Source organism: Hyperoodon ampullatus (genome assembly GCF_949752795.1).
Source record: "Hyperoodon ampullatus genome assembly, chromosome: 2".
NCBI classification, from domain to species: domain Eukaryota; kingdom Metazoa; phylum Chordata; class Mammalia; order Artiodactyla; family Ziphiidae; genus Hyperoodon; species Hyperoodon ampullatus.
Genome location: NC_136915.1, coordinates 82,773,293 through 82,790,618, shown reverse-complemented (window position 1 = coordinate 82,790,618; position 17,326 = coordinate 82,773,293). Strand labels below are relative to the sequence as shown.

General features: G+C 36.6%; 1 protein-coding gene across 7 annotated transcripts in view; it reads left to right on the top strand.

Annotated features, from left to right (window-relative positions):
- Positions 1-17,326, top strand: part of EVI5 (ecotropic viral integration site 5) — a gene marked incomplete at both ends in the record, with an annotated part of 231,451 nt that overhangs the window by 93,737 nt on the left and 120,388 nt on the right. For all 7 annotated transcript variants that reach the window (XM_079696539.1, XM_079696537.1, XM_079696536.1 and 4 more), the window contains 4 exons: positions 2,526-2,651; positions 4,334-4,477; positions 5,452-5,541; positions 5,643-5,740. In XM_079696539.1, the coding sequence (XP_079552665.1) occupies positions 2,526-2,651; positions 4,334-4,477; positions 5,452-5,541; positions 5,643-5,740 (458 nt within the window). The remainder of the gene's footprint in view (positions 1-2,525; positions 2,652-4,333; positions 4,478-5,451; positions 5,542-5,642; positions 5,741-17,326) is intronic.

Genomic DNA, 17,326 nt, shown 5'->3' with positions numbered 1-17,326 from the left:
CCAATTTCTATATCAGTGCTATTGTGGAGGAGAGAGGGAATGAATTATTTGATATGTTCAGAGGAGAAGAAGTTCTTAGAAGGCAAAAAAGTGAGATAAATTGACATTCTCACTGTGACTGGAGTTGAGGGGTGGAGGGAGAAGTGGAAAGCGGAAGGTAGTTGTGGGAGATGAGTTTGGAGAAGTAGTAAGGGGCCACATCATGTAGAACCTTGTAAGCATTTTGATTTTTACTGAGGATATGGGGAGGCACTAGAGTGTTTTGAGCAGTGGAGTGATCTGATCTGATTCATACTTTAAAAGTATCACTCTGGGATTTGAACCTCAGGTAGTGTGGCCCTAGAGCCTGCATTTAGTAACTACCTGCCAGGATCATTGGAGGAAAGGAGTCAAAGATCTGCTAGGCCAGGGAATTAATCCTCATGAAAATGAGTGGAGTTTAGGGTTGGGGGTTGGTCCAGAGGTTTGTAGATGCTGCAAAAAAGAGGAGTAAAGGGTGATATCTGCTGGTATATGTTTCAGAGAGAAGGGGCAGTTAATGCAATGCCAATGAGGCACTGAGGTCCAAGGAGGCACATAAACCTCTCTACCCCAGGCCTCTTCCAGTGCTCTGGGAGAGAAAACAGTCACCTCAGGAGAGAGCCAGGTTTCAGTATTGAACTATTCTTCGGGGGAATCAGGTTTCACTTAGAGAAAGACAGTGAAAGAACATTTGGTAAACAGATTGAGGGTATAGGTCGGATATTTTGTTGATGGCGTATTATCAGTTTCAGAAAGTACTGTGGAAATGTTTCGGGAATATTGGAAATGGGGTTAAATTATGGGAGCAATAGAACCAAGCACATGGGATGAGAGTTCTGGGAGGTATGGTTTCTTGTAGTAACTGATATAAAAATCAGTGGGGCTATAAACCCTGACAGGATTAATAAGGATGGTCTCCAAGGCAAAATTGTGGCTATGTGTCTTGGGAGGAAGGAAGGAAGTATGGGTTTTGCCAAGAATAACTCTTGGCTCCTGTCCATGACTGTGTCAAGGCCAGGAAAAGTGCATTTGTTAATAAAAGTAGTCTTCAGTAAGAAGAGTGCCTAGAGACCCTTTGAGGGTCTTTTGAAACACACTGGTATAATGTGAGTGAATGAACATTAGAAAATTTTATTTTAAGAAAAGCCACATGGGAATTCCCTGGCCTTCCAGTGGTTAGGACTCCACGCTTCCACTGCAGGGGGCATGGGTTCCATCCCTGGTTGGGGAACTAAGATCCCCGCATGCCGTGTGGCAGGCCAAAAAAAAAAAAAAAAAAAAAAACCCACAAAATAATTTGTATAAGTGTTATGTGCCTGCATATTCTTATTACAGAGCTTTTACGTTCATTATCCTAGTTGATATGATTATCTAGGGAGTTACACATAAAATGTGAAATTGAAACCTTTAAAACTCTAATTACAGGTTTTTTTAAAACTTATTTTACAAGTTCTTTCAACACTTATGCCATATTGTTTCTGCTTGGAACCCTTGAAAGGCTTCCTATCTCACTTAATGTAAAAGTCCACATCCTTACAGTGGCTTCTAAAATCCTATGTAATTTGTTCCCTTTATTTCTCCTCCATAACCATACTTTCATTTGTAACATTACTACTAATTTAGTAGTCCCCTATTCATTGTTCCTTGAGCATGCCAATTGTGATTCCATTTCAAGACCTTTGTATTATTTTCCCAGAACTGTTCTTTCCTCAGTTGTTCCCTTACTTCAGTATTTTGCTCAAATGTTACCTTATCAAGAGACTTTCCCTGACCTATCTATATATAAATAGCAGTGTAGCTCCCCAGGATTCCCTGTTGCTCTACTTTGTTTTATTTCCATAGCACTTCTCACCATCTGACATATATGTTAATTGATTTATTCCATGTATTATCTGTCTCCCCCAACTAGAAGGTTCAGTCTCCTTGAGGGTAGATACTGTTTATTTTGTTCACTGGTATATACTCAGAGAGAGAAGTATCTGGCTTTAAATGAATATTTGTTGGTTGAATTGATGAGTTAGGCAAGTGAGGCAGCTGGTCTCAGAGGCTGTAAGATTTGTCTAACTTCTCATTGTCGGTGATAGAATGGGAAATTAGAAGCTTCTGATTTCTAGTGCATTGCTCTTAATATTGTACCACATGGCACTCAGGATTGACATATATACACTACCATGTGTAAAATAGATGGTGGGTACATGCTATAATGCACAGGAAGCTAGGATGGGTGCTCTGTGACAACCTAGATGGGTGGATGGGGGAGATGGGTGGGAGGGAGGTCCAAGAGGGAGGGGATATATATATACATATAGCTGATTCACTTCATTGTACAGAAACTAATACAACATTGTAAAGCAATTATGCTCCAGTAAAAGAAAAAGTTAATGACAATAAAAACCAAAATAACAACATTGTTTATAGTTGGATGGGTACTTAGTTTAAATGTGTTTAGCTTATTTGCGTATCACAGAACATTAACCTATGTTGCTTTTTTCCTCCTAATGCAGATGCCAGAAGAAGAAGCTTTCTGTGTATTTGTTAAATTAATGCAAGATTATAGACTTCGTGAACTTTTTAAACCAAGTATGGCAGAATTAGGCCTTTGTATGTACCAGTTTGAATGCATGATACAGGTAAAAGTGTGGTGTTAACCAAAAACATATTGCCTTTATATTTTTTGTCATCTTGGTTTGAGTGACAACTAAGCAAATTTAATGTTAAAAGCATTAAAGCAATTGAAAAACAACCAGTGTTTTAATCACATCATCATTTGTTGTTCGGTTAATCCACAGTTTAGACCTACTTCCCAGTTAGGCGCTGTCTGCAGGTAGATCACAGTCTGGAACTTGACTAGTTTTTATATTCAGATCTTAAGCATTTGTGCCAAATATAGTATATCATAACCTAGATGCATGAATTTCTTTATTATGCCATATTGTATCCTATTATTTTACGTAGACTTTGCCGTCTTACAGAAGCCCATGACATTTGGACACTGACATCAATTCATTTCCTTGGAGACTATCTCTTTTATCTCTTTCAGTCCTCTCCCCTGCCTTTCCCTTTTCATCACTTTTTTTGCTAGCCTGTAATCTTTTAAAAAAAATATTGTTTCTGTCCTTTTGTGTTACTAGTTTAAGAGTCAGAGTCTTAGTGACTGTGTGAGGGTGAAGAGGAGGAAGAGAGGAATCAAAACCAAGTAAAAAATACCTTTGAAGTATTTCATCTTTCTGGATTTAATTTTATATTTATATATATAAATAAATTTACTATTTTGTCCTGTAATGTAATGGTGGAAATATTCTTCATTTACTTAAATTTCAATTAGGTAAGCAGAATTTAAGAATATAGGTTAATCATTCAGCTGGCATAAGAGCCATTTTCACAAGTCTACTTTTCCCTGGCAGCCTTACCCACAGCAATTTTAAAATCCTCTATCTTTTCTGTGTGTGATGAGATGAAGGGGATATACAAAATGTTTTTACGTTTTAAAGTAAAGGACAAAGTAGGTCTTGATGATTCTTAATTTTCTTTTTTTTTGAACGAGTAAGCTTATTTTTATCACCCTTAAACTCCCTTGGTTTATTTTCAGTTAATGTGTCATTTATGTTTTGAATTACTAGAGTGTTGAAGTATCTGTATTTTGGGTGAGAAAGTAGGAAGCTTAGGATAGGTGACCAATGGTAGATAGCACCTGAAAGTATTTCAAGATAACATTTCTTTCCCTTAAAAATTTTTTTTGGGGCTTCCCTGGTGGCACAGTGGTTGAGAGTCTGCCTGCCAATGCAGGGGACACGGGTTCGTGCCCTGGTCTGGGAAGATCCCACATGCCGCGGAGCGGCTGGGCCCGGGAGCCATGGCCGCTGGGCCTGCGCGTCTGGAGCCTGTGCTCCGCAACGGGAGAGGCCACAACAGTGAGAGGCCCACGTACCGCAAATAAAAATAATAATAATAAAAAATTTTTGGAAATGTTATAGTTTGTAGAAAAGTATAGAAAATATCAGATACCCATGTACCACAAATAAGACTAAAGAAATATAAAATTTTTACTTATTTATTGTAATTTTTCTTTTTATTAATCATTAAAAAGTTCCAACTTTTTAAGTTCCAACTCCACATCCTTTTTCCCTTCTTTCTTTTCCAGACAATAACCACTATCCAGAATGTGTCAATTTCTGCCTCTTAACTCTTCCATATGATGCCTAAATTTTATGTTTGTGTTTGCTATCGGCTACTTTAGTATGTATACAATGGTCTGGCTTAAAATACTCAGTTTTACCATGTTTTAACTAAGAAATTCTTTTCATCTCTTTAGGAGCATCTTCCAGAGCTCTTTGTGCATTTTCAGTCTCAGAGTTTTCATACCTCAATGTATGCATCATCTTGGTTTCTGACTATCTTCCTTACGACTTTTCCACTACCAATTGCAACAAGGATATTTGATATCTTTATGTCTGAGGTGAGTTAATGGGCAGACTGAGCAAAGGAATCATTGGGTTAATGAGAGCCGGGCAATGAGGCGAACGATAAAGGAGACCCATGTGTTCCATGCTAAACTGCTTACCTGGATAATCTCATTTAATCCTTTAACAACCCTATCAGTACTATTCATCTCCCCATTTGATAGATGAGAGATGAGAGATTAGGAAGCCGATATTTAGAGAAAGATTAAGTAGCTCGTCTATGCACACATAAGTGGTATAGTAACCAGGATTCAGATATAGGCATTCAAAATCTGGAGCCCACACTCTTAATCAGACCTCTGTTTCACCTCCTTTTTGATTTAGTGAGAATTAGTGAAGGGTAAAATCTACCTTACAATCAACATTGTTGCAATGCATCTGTTACCCAAAGAGGAAGAAGTAATGAGTATAATTAAGTTTCTTCTATCCCATGAACACCTTGCAGGCAGTCCTTTTAATTTTCAGTGATATGTAGTAGTGATCCTTTGTCCTGTATATTTTGAGTGAGAAGGTAGGAAGGTAAGGATAGGTGATCAGTGATAGAGAGCACCTAAGAATATTATTAATTGTTACTAATTACATCTTGGGAAGATCAGTTTGTATAATGTAGCTAAGTTAGGTTAGTCTGGAGCCAGCAAGCTATGATTCATGTACTGATCTCTTCTGGTTTGCATGCCAAATCTGTCCTTCCACTTATTTCTGTAAATAAAGTTTCTTGGAACATAGCTGTGACCATTTGCTGATGTGATGTCTGGTCTGCTTTTGAGCTGCAATGGCAGGGTTGATTATTTGTGACAGCAACCATAGGTAGGGCTTGTAAAGCCTAAAACATTTGTTCTCCAACTCTTTACAGAAAATGTGTGCGCACCTCTGTTTAGATATCTAAATGTTTACCTTAGTATTCTTTTGAATGATTAGTTTTTGTTTTGGAAGAATAAGACAAATTTGACTTTATAATTTGATTCCTCAGGGTTTAGAAATAGTGTTTCGGGTAGGATTAGCACTTCTTCAGATGAATCAGGCAGAACTGATGCAACTCGACATGGAAGGGATGTTACAGGTAAGCCAGGCCATGATTTCTTGAATGTCTCTAGATTTTACTATTAATTGATAATAAATGGTACTAAGTCATTCTTTTGTTTTTCTTCTATTGTATTTTAGCACTTTCAGAAGGTCATTCCACATCAGTTTGATGGTGGTCCAGACAAATTAATCCAGGCAGCTTACCAAGTCAAGTATAACTCAAAAAAAATGAAAAAGTAAGTATTTTATATCTTGCTTTTTTAGTTATGGGGGTTTGTTGATGCATGTAGGAAATTAAATGGAAGAAGCAAAACATTCTAGTGGTGAGTGCAGATTTCCTCCTCATTTTATAGAGCTGTAATGTTTTATTTCGTGGTATTGGTTTCAATATAACCTAAATTTAATATTGGAATTTCATAGTGCTCTAGTGGTGCATGGGATTATTGTGTATTACTTTTAAAACTCCCCTTCCCATTCCACATTGATTAGAATTAGGAACCTGGTAAGTGTATATATATGTGAGTGTGCTGTTATTTTAGAAACCGCTTTTATGGTGTGGTCTAAGTCAATGACATTCTTTTCCTCTTAGTTGATCCCAGTTTATCACTTAAGTTCAAGATTAGCATAACCAGCAAGATAAGCATGAGGTATGCATTAAGTTAAAATTTTGTTTACTGTGTATTACTTTCTAGTGAAACTTTTCTTTGAATATATTTCATAAAAGTTCAAGATATGCAGTGTTGGCCTGTAAAGGTTAATTTTTGAAATATGATAAAGGTGTTAATTAAGAACAACAGCTCTTACTCTTCTAGCTTCCAGCAATTAAATAAATCTTATCCTGAGGTCATTGTTAGCATTCCTGACACTTGTTCTCAGTATATCTGCTGCTGCAAGGTGAAATTACATTAACATGTACAACGTATTCCCATGGAGATTCCTACTACAGAAAGTATATTAGAATATGAGTAAGAATTATGTTATTAAAATTAGTTGGCTCTAATTTGCAAAAAGACAATTTATCATATTCAACTATTATTGTTAATAAATTACCTGTGAAATTTCTAATAACCAATCACATCACACCATCATTTTGAGACATTACTGACCGAAAAGCTGTTCTGTTCTATAATTGATAAAATCTTAGGAGCCATCTCAATTTCTGCCTGTTGACCTTAATTTAAAAATACTTTATTGGGACTTCCCTGGTGGCACAGTGGTTAAGAATCCGCCTGCCAATGCAGGGGACACAGGTTTGATCCCTGGTCTGGGAAGATCCCACATGCCATGGGGAGCACCTAAGCCTGTGCGCCACAACTACTGAGCCTGTGCTCTAGAGCGCACAAGCCACAACTACTGAGCCCGTGTGCCACAACTACTGAAGCCTGCATGTCTAGAGCCTGTGCTCCGCGACAAGAGAAACCAACTCAATGAAAAGCCCACGCACTGCCACGAAGAGTAGCCCCTGCTCGCCACAGCTAGAGAAAGCCCGTGCGCAGCAAAGAAGACCTAGTGCAGCCAAAAATAAATAAATCAATAAATGAATAAATAAATTTATTAGAAAAAAACTTTATTGCTAAAAATTGCTAATCATCATTTGAGCCTTCATCAAGTTGTAATCTTTTTTACAATAGTAACATCAAAGATCACTGATTATAGATCACCGTAACAAATATGCTTCTGTTTTCTTTCCCTTCCTTTTTTTTTCTTTTGTTGGTACTTCCCTTCCTTTTCTATTGCAGTATCTATTTCTTACTGCATTGACTACTTCTTAGGGGTTAGTAGTTGTTTATACATATTCTGGAGAATAATACTTTATCAGTATTAAAAGATGAGTGTCATCCATTTCTACTAAGTATCACTCTCAGAATGTAATGAACTTAGACTTGGACCTGGCTCTGAAGAAGGTTCAAATTTCCTGTGGGTAGGATGGTGGCAGAACAGAAGTAAATAACCTATTACATTTACAGTCTGGTAGATGTCAATATAACATGTTATTAATATAACATATAAGAGATGCCTAACCTATGTGTCTTTAAACTGCATATACACAGTCTAGTCTGTTGGGACCCAGGAAAATGTTCAGAGCATGGTAACTAGATTTTCATTCTTTCCTAACTTTTATCTGCCCTGATAATATTCCTATGGTAGAGGTATTTTTACTGAGTTCAAACTTGTAGTACTCGCCACACGACAGGCCAATACATCGAGAGACATGGTGTTGGGGCAAGGAATAGTGACTTTATTTGCAAAGCCAGAAGACCAGGAAGATGGTAGACTGGTGTCCCAGTGAACCATTTTACCCGAGTTAGGATTTAGGTCTCTTTAATACTAAAAGGGGAGAGTGTGCAGCTGCTTGTTGCAGACTTCTTGGTGCCAGAATCCTTTGTTCTTCCAGCTGTCCACCTGAGTCTAGTCACAATGTTCCTATCAACCCTCAACAAGACAAATGTTGTTCTCTGTTCTGCAACTTTTTATTTCTATATGAATGGAAAAGTGTTATATTGATACTTTTAAAGATCAAGCCTGGGAGGCAGAGCCTTGAGAATGGGCTCTCATGTATATTTTAGGCTATAGGCAACATCCTTTTACAAAGGTGCAGAGCCAGCATAACTAAGAACAGGCAACAGAGCTCAAAGGTTAGAGCTAAAGGAATAGATCCAATATGGAGTCAGGTTTGTTCTTCTTTGTTACAGTATCTTTGTTCTCCTTTCTAGCTCCCCTTTTACAGTCTGCCTTCTACCACTTTATAAAAGTAAGGCAAACCTGTCACACTCCAATTCTTACTGTGGTACATTACTTTGGGATATAAAAATCTCTGGGGTACCAAACAAAAAGGACAATTTCAGAATGCCTTGCTACAGAAGGAGTGTGCCCTTAGAGAACAAGGCAAGAAAAATCAAATGGAGCAGCTTCTTATTTCATCCAGCTGACAAATGCTTGGCAAGGCTGCCTTATCTTGCTTATAGTTAGAATTGAAAAATAGAATGGTGGTTATGGGGTTATGTATTAACATATACTTATTTGTGTTGAAAAAGAACATGAACTTCAGTGATAGAGAAAGTAAATATAATTTGACTCATTGGTTTAGTAACAGTGACTGCCTTTGCTGCTTAGGTTATAGAGTAGACATCCATAAATCGAATAAGTCTCATTTAAAGTTTTAGTGAAAAAATTTAAGCATATATAAATCACATCCTTTGCAACTGTATGCACTTAAGTAACAAAAAATTTTTAGACTTCTTTAAAGTATATAAGGGGCAACATTCTTTTAGCAGGTACATGAGAAAAAAAAGTTGAAGACCACTGACATGGTTGGATAGGAGGATGGCAGAAGATGAAGATTCAGGTTGTTTTCTTTTTTTTTTTTTTTTAAAGAGTCCATAGTATGTATATACTACATCTTCTTTATCCATTTATCTGTTAATGGACACTTAGGTTTCTTCCATGTCTTGTATTGTAAATAGTGCTGCTATGAACATTGGGGTGCATGTATCTTTTCAGCTTATGTTTTTCTCCAGATATATGCCCAGGAGTGGGATTGCAGAATAATATGGTAGCTCTACTTTTACTTTTTTAAGGAAGATGATGTTAGCTTTGATCACTTGGTTAATAAGGTGATGTCTGCCAGATTTCACTACTATAGTTATTATTTTGTCTTTTGTGAGTAAGTAATTTGTGTCAAGGTACTTTGAGATTATATAACATCCTGTTCCTTACCAAACTTTCCCTCCCCATATTTGGCTCTGTTTATGATTGTCTCTCTCCCTGATTCCTTCTTTATTAATTGGCATTCTAGTATAAGGAAGAGGTTTCCCTTCTTTCTCTTTTTAGTTATCTCTTTGCTTGCTTGCTTATTTATTTATTTATATCTGTGTGAATCCACTGAGTCTTATTATTATTTTTTTTTTAAATTAAGAACTACTAGGTGGTTTTTAGACTGGTTTTTGAGAAGCCCTGATTTTTTAAATTAATTTATTTATTTGTTTTTATTTTTTGGCTGTGTTGGGTCTTTGTTGCTGCGCATGGGCTTTCTCTAGTTGAGGCAAGTGGGGGCTACTCTTGTGGTGCGCAGGCTTCTCATTGCAGTGGCTTCTCTTGTTGTGGAGCACGGGCTCTAGGTGCACGGGCTTCAGTAGTTGTAGCACGTGGGCTCAGTAGTTGTGGCTCACGGGCTCTAGAGTGCGGGCTCAGTAGTTGTGGCGCATGGGCTTAGTTGCTCCACAGCATGTGGGATCTTCCCGGACCAGGGCTCGAACCCGTGTCCCCTGCATTGACAGGCCGATCCTTAACCACTGTGCCACCAGGGAAGTCCCCCAAAAATAACACTCTGGTAATAGTGTTTAGAAAAGATTGAGTTAAGAAACTGGCAAGTAGCAAGAACAATTAAAAGATTCCTCTAGTAATTTAGATAAGCCATAACAAAGGCCTAAAAATACCACCAGTGAAGGGAGAGGGAGGTAGCTTTGCAGCTACTTGGAAGTAGGTTTGCAGAAACCTGATCATACTTCAGCCAGGTGTTCAAGGTCAACATCAACAGTGGTATCCTGTTGATCGTTTATACCTTTGATGAAAATGGGACTTACCTCTGTGGTCTTCCTCCCCCAAAACCCATAATACCAATATAATCATGAGCAAAGCATGAGACAAATCCCAGTTGAGGGACATTCTACAGAATACCTGATGACCAGTACTCCTCAAACTGTCAGGGTCATCAAAAACTTGGAAAGTCTGAGAAACTGTCCTAACCATGGGACTTTAAGAAGATGTGACAGCTAAATGTAGTGTGGTATCCTGGATGGGATCCTAGAGTAGAAAAAGGACATTAGCCAAAAACTTCGGAAATCTGAATAAAGTATGGACTTTAGTTGTTAATAATGTATTAATATTGGTTCATTAATTGTCATAAATGTACTATACTAATGTAAGGTGTAAACCTAGGAGAAACTGGGGATGGGGTTTATAGAAGCTCTATACTCTTCTAATTATTTTGTAAATCTAAAACCGTTCTAAAAAATAAAGTTTATTTTAAAAAATTATCAATGCAGATGAAAAAGTAATATTGAATTTTAGAGCAGTGTTAAGGTGGTTGAATTGAACATGCTTGGTGACTGAATTGGGAGACAAGGATTAAATGATAACTCATAGTGTTTTGTTTTAGGTTTGTGCATGAGTAATGATGAGATTTATCACAATACATTACAAAATATCTACTTCACAGTGGTCATTTGTGAATGCTATGAAGTTATTTCAACAGCGCAGCCATTGTTCAAAATGTTTCGCACCTTTTTAGAATCAAAAATTTTTTGGATATCCTGTATTCTTTTAGACATACCAAAGTAGAGACATAGCAGCGTAGCAGTTAAGGGTGTGACCTTAGGCAAGTTTTTCCTTCTTTCTAAGCCTCAAAATTGGCATATTACATAGTCACTGTGGACAGAAGATTGTGAAAAGATGGCAGAGTAGGAAGCACCAGGAATCTGTCTGCCACCTAGACAGTAGTTGCACTGGCAGAATCTGTCTGATGTTAACTATTTTGGAACTCTGAAGTCTATTGAAGACTTGTAACTTCTAGGGGTAGGCATGGTAAATTGCAGTTAATTTGATCAGTTCAGCTCTTAGCACATTACCCATTCTCTACCCCTTAGCCACTGACAGGCAGCTGTGCTTGTATTCCTGGAACAGCCTGCATGCAGCTTATGGGAGTCAGGGTGGGCAAAAAAGACCATGTCCTCCACATATTGGGGATCTGTGCTCTGATTCCTGATCACTGTTTATGATCGGACAGGTGCAAAGAAGTTGTTGTTGCACATTTCCCCATTGATGTCGCACCTCTCTCCACTGTTGTTGCACCTCTTCCTCTGGCTGAAGAGACTGCCAAGAGATTTAAAGGGCTCGTGCCCTTTTCTCCCCTTCATTTTTTTCTTTTTCCGCTTTTGGGAGCCAGACACAAAAGACTAGGATGTTCAAAAACAACTGCATATATGGAGAAAATTAAAACGTGACTGTGCATGCCCAAGGGAGAGGCTCAGAAAAGACCTGCGGATACCATAAGTTTACAGCTCAGGTTGGTCATCAACACAGAGACAGCCTATAACAATCAAAAAAGACAAAAACAATACCAAAAAAACCCCCAGCAAATCCTGGGGAGGGGGAGAATCTGATTTTCAGAGTTACCACATTACTAGATTCAAATGTCTAGTTTTCAACAACAAAAAAATCAAGGCATGTAAAGAAACAGGAAAATATGACCCATTCAAAGGAAGAGAATAAACTGTATCTGAAGGAAACTTCATGGCATATTTGGTAGATAGAGACTTTAAAAGATGCTCAAAGAAATAAAGGAAGATGTGGGAAAAGTAAAAAAGATGTATGAACAAAATGGAAATATCAGTAAAGGGATAGAAAATCTAAAAAGAAACCAAAAAGAAATTCTGGATCTGAAAAGTACAATAACTGAAATGAAAAGTTCACTGGAGTGATTGAAAGGCAGATTTGAGCAGGTAGAAGAATAAGTGAACCTGAAGATAGGATACTGGAAATAACTGAGTTCAAGGAACAGCAACAACAAAAAAGACCCAAGAAAAGTGAACAGAGCCTAAGGGATCTGTGGGATACCATCAAGTGGACCAACATACATATTTTGGGAATCTGAGAAGATGGGGTGGCGGGATAGAATGTTTGAAGAAGTAATGGCTGAAAACTTAACAAATTTGTTGAAAGACATGAATGTAAACATTTAAGAAGCTCATTGAACTCCAAGTAAAGTGATGTAAAAAAGACCCCACACCAAGACGCATTATAATCAGACTTGCAAAAGGCAAAGAGAGAGCAAATCTTGAAGGCAGCAAAAGAGAAGCCAATCATTATGTACAGGGGATTCTCAATAAGATTATAAACATACTTCTCATCAGACACTTTGGAGGCCAGAAGACAAGTGGGCCTTTATATCCAAAGTGCTAAAAGGAAAAACAGGAATCCTGTATCTGGCAAAACTGTCTTTCAAAAGTGAGGGAAAAATCGAGACATTCCCAGGTAAATGAAGGCTAAGCTCGTTATCACTAGATCTGCCCTTCTGGAAATACTCATTCCTGCAGGGTGAAATGAAAGGACACTCACGAAACAGTAACTCAAAGTCATCTCACAAAATGAAGGTCTTAATTAAGACAAACACATGGGCAATTATGAAAGCTATTATTATCATAACAGTGGATTGTAATTCCACTTTTTGTTATCTACATGATTTAATAAATTAATACATTTTTAAAAAAAGCAATGATTAGTCTAAAAGCTACTAGTATTGTAATTTTTGTTTGTAGCTCCAAATCTTGTTTTCTACATTATTTAGGAGACTAATAGATTTAAAAGAATCATTAGTTTGTGTTTTGGGGCACACAATGTATAAATACATGTTTTTGTGACCAGTGACCAAAAGGGGTGGGAAAGAAGCTATAAAAGAGCAGAGTTCTTGTATATTATTGAAGTTAAGCTGCTATAAATTCAAATTAGAGTATTATAACTTCAGAATGTTAATATAATCTCCATGGAACCACAAAGAAAATAACAATGGAATATACACAATAAGAAATTAGAAAGGAATTTAAGCATTTCACTACAAAAAAACCAACTAAACACTAAAGACAACAGTAATGCAGGAAATGAGGGACCAAAAAAGCTACAAGGCATATAGAAAAGAAAAAGCAAAATGACAGTAAGTCCTTCGTTATCAGTACTTACTTTAAAAGTAAATGAATTAAACTCTCCAAAAGACATAGATTGGCAGAATGGGGAAAACCACATGATCCAACTACATGTTATCCACAGGTGACTCATTTTAGATCCAAAGATGCAAATAGATTGAAAGCGAAAGGTTGGGAAAAGATATTCCATGCAAATAGTAAACAAAAGAGAGCAGAGGTAGCTATAGTAATATCAGACAAAACAGACTTTAAATTTTAAAAGTTTCCAAGAGACAAAGACAGGTAATATGTATTAATGAAAGGTTCAATATAGCAATAGGTGTAACAATTATAAATATTTATACACCAGTGACAGACTATCAAAATATATGAAGCAAAAATGGACAGATGAAGTGAGAAATGGACAGTTCTACAGTAGTAGTTGGAGACTTCAATATCCCACTGTCAGTAATGGATAGAAGAACCAGAGAGAATATAAGTAAGGAAATAGAGGACTCAACACAATAAACCAACTATATCTAATAGAGATACACAGAACACTCTACCCAATAACAACAACACTATTAAGTCTCAGTAGATTTTAAGAGATGTACAAAATATCTTCTCCAGCTGTAACAAGTTGAAGTTAGATATCAATAACAGAAGTAAAACCAGAAACAGAAATTTTTTGGAAATTAAACAACACACTCTTAAACAACCAGTGGATCAGTGAAAAAGTTTTATTTTTCAGTAGCATCAAAAGAAATACTTAGGAATTAACTTAACCAAGGAGGCGAATGACTTGTACAATGAAAACGTCAAAGCATTACTGCAAGAAATTAAATATATAAACAAATGGAAACACATCCCATATTCAAGGATTGGAAGACTTAATCTTGTTAAGATGTCAGTACTACCCAAAATGATCTACAGATTCAGTGCAGTCCTTATCAAAATACTGATGACATTTTTTTTGCAGATAGAAAACCCCATTCTAAAATTCATATGGAACCTTAAAGGACCCCAGATAGCCAGAATAATCTTGAACAAGAACAACAAAGCTGGAGGACTCACACATCCTGATTTCTAAACTTACTGCAAAGCTACAGTAATCAAAACAGGTTGGCACTGGAATAAAGACAGAAATAAGCCCTTACATACATGATCAAATGATTTTTGTCAAGGATGCTGAGACCATTCAATATGGAAAGGACTGTCTTTCAACAAATGGTACAGAGAAAACCGGATATCCACATGCGAAAATATGAAGTTGGACCCTCACCTAGCACCATATGCAAAATTTAAGTCAAAATGGCTCAAAGATCTAAATATAAGAACTAAAACTAAAACTCTTAGATGAAAGCATAGGGCAAAAGCTTCATGACATTGGATTTGGCAATGATATCTTGCATATGACACCAACGGCACAGACAAAAGAAAAAATAGACAAACTAAAGTTCATGAAAAATTTAAAATTTGGATATTGAGAGGTAAAAACTTTCAGTTACAAAATGAGTCCTCAGTGTGAAATGTACAGTGTGGAGACTATGGTCAGTAGTTATGTAATAGCTTTATTAGGTGATCCTTTTGAAATGTATAGAAATGTCAAGTCACTATGTTGTGTACCAGGAGCTAACATAGTGTTGTAGGTCAGTTATATTTCAGAAACAAATAAGCTCATAGAAAAAGAGATCAGATTTGTTGTTACTAGAGGTGGGGGCCAAGAGAGGGGGAATTGATAAAAGCAGTCAAAAGGCACAAACTTCCAGTTTTTAGATAAATAAGTACTGGGGATGTAATGTATAACATGATAAAGATAGGTAACACTGCTGTACATTATATATGAAAGTTGTTAAGAGAGTAAATTCTGACCTCTCATCACAAGGAAAAAAATTTTTTTTTTCTATTTTAAGCCCTAGAGCGGAACAACTTTAATTTAAAAATGTAACAGGTTGGGGCTTCCCTAGTGGCGCAGTGGTTAAGAATCCACCTGCCAATGCAGGGGACAAGGGTTGAAGCCCTGGTCTGGGAAGTTCCCACATGCCACAGAGCAACAAAGCCCATGCACCACAACTACTGACCCTGCGCTCTAGAGTCCGTGAGCCACAACTACGGAAGCCCGCGTGCCTAGAGCCCGTGCTCTGCAACAAGAAAAGCCAACACAATGAGAAGCCCATGCACTGCAACGAAGAGTAGCCCCCGCTTGCCGCAACTAGAGAAAGCACGCAGGCAGCAAGGAAGACCCAATGCAGCCAAAAATAAATAAATAAAGTAAATAAATAAATAAATAAAATTTAAAATCTATATGTGGTAATGGATGTTCACTAAACTTATTGTGGTAATGATTCATGATGTATATAAGTCAAATCATTATGCTGTACACCTTAAACTTGTACAACGCTGTATGTCAGTTATATCTCAATAAAACTGGAAGAAAACAAAAATAAAAAATTCAGAAAAGTTCTATCCATTAGAGGCTCATAAAATTTAAAAATAAAATATTACTGTACTTTGAGAAAATTTTTGTGTATTCTAAGACACTCGACAGAAAAAGGCAACCCACAGAATGGGAGAAAATGTTTGCAAATCACATATCTGATAAAAGATTAATATCTAGAATATATAGAGAACTCTTAAAACTCAACAGCCAAAAACTAAACAGCTGGATTAAAAAGTAGACAATGGATTTGAATAGACATTTCTCCAAAGAAGAGATATAAATGGTCAATTAGCACATAAAGAGACGCTCAATGTATGGTATAATATGGGTGAACTATGGGGACAGTATGCTAAGTGAAATAAGCCAGTCACAATAGGACAAATACGGTATGATTCCACTTATATGAGATACTTAGTGTTGTCAGACTCGCATAGACAGAATGTAAAATGGTTGTAGCCAGGGCCTGGTGAGAGGGGGAAATGGGGTGTTATTGTTTCATAGGTACAGAGTTTCAGTTTTATAAGATGAAAAAAGCTGTGGACATGATGGTGGTGATGGCTGCACAACATTATAAATGTATTTAATACCACTGAATTGTACATTTAAAAATAGTTAAGATGGTAAAGTTTGTTATGTGTATTTTACCACAATAAAAAAATGTTCTGTGAGATAAATGCAATTATACATAGTAAATAATAGATTCTTGTCCTTTGAGGGAGAACTTGATTTTTAAAAGAAGCTATAAGTTATGTGGGGCCTGGTTATTATTTGGAGGGTTTTTAACTTGTTATTAACATTTTTGATTGAGAGTAAGATATAAAAATAATTTGGTAGGACTAATTTTTGGATGGCCAATAATTTTTTAAGATAATTTTGTGTTTATAGTAGAGTTGTAAAAATAGTACATTGCATTTGTTTGTCATTTCTTACTCTCCTACAGTCCGTGACAGTTCTTCAGTCTTTTCTTGTCTTTTCTGACCTTGGCACTTCTGATGCGAGCTGGTCAAATATTTTTTAGAATGTCCTTCAATTGGGGTTTGATGATTTCTCTTGATTAGATTGAGGATATGCATTATTGGGAAGTATACCACAGAGGTGAGGTGCCGCCTTTCTCAGTACTTTTTAACAGGGGGTTTGTCATGTCAGTATGCATTACTGGTGACGTTAACCTTCATCATTTGGCTCAGATGCTGTCTGCTAAGATCCTGTACTATAAATATACTATTTTTTTCCTTTGTAATTAGTAAATATTTGGGGAGAGATACTTTCAGACTGTGCTTAAACTTTTACCCACTAATTTTAGCATTCATTCATTTTTCTTGCCAATGGCAGTTATTTATTGTGGAGTTCTAATGGCGATTTTTATATTTGCCTCATTCTTTCTACATTTATTAACTGGAATTTTTTGTTAGGAAGAGTTGTTCCTTTTCTCCCCTTACAAATTTCTAGTCAAGTTTAGTTAAGATCCAGTTGAACTTTATCAGTGTATTTTAATTTGAGAGGGAAGGGTTTGTGCTTCTTCTGTAAGTTATGGGCTGAATAGAACCTCCAAACTCAGTTCTCTGTTTGGTGCTTTATAGCATTTTACTTTCTAAAGTTTACTTTTGTGTGGTTCTTATATTTGTTATTTTTGAAGTAATTTTTTTTTTTGTGATAACCTGTATAACTATTGAGATGATTTTTCTGATTTCAAGTATCTCAAGTCA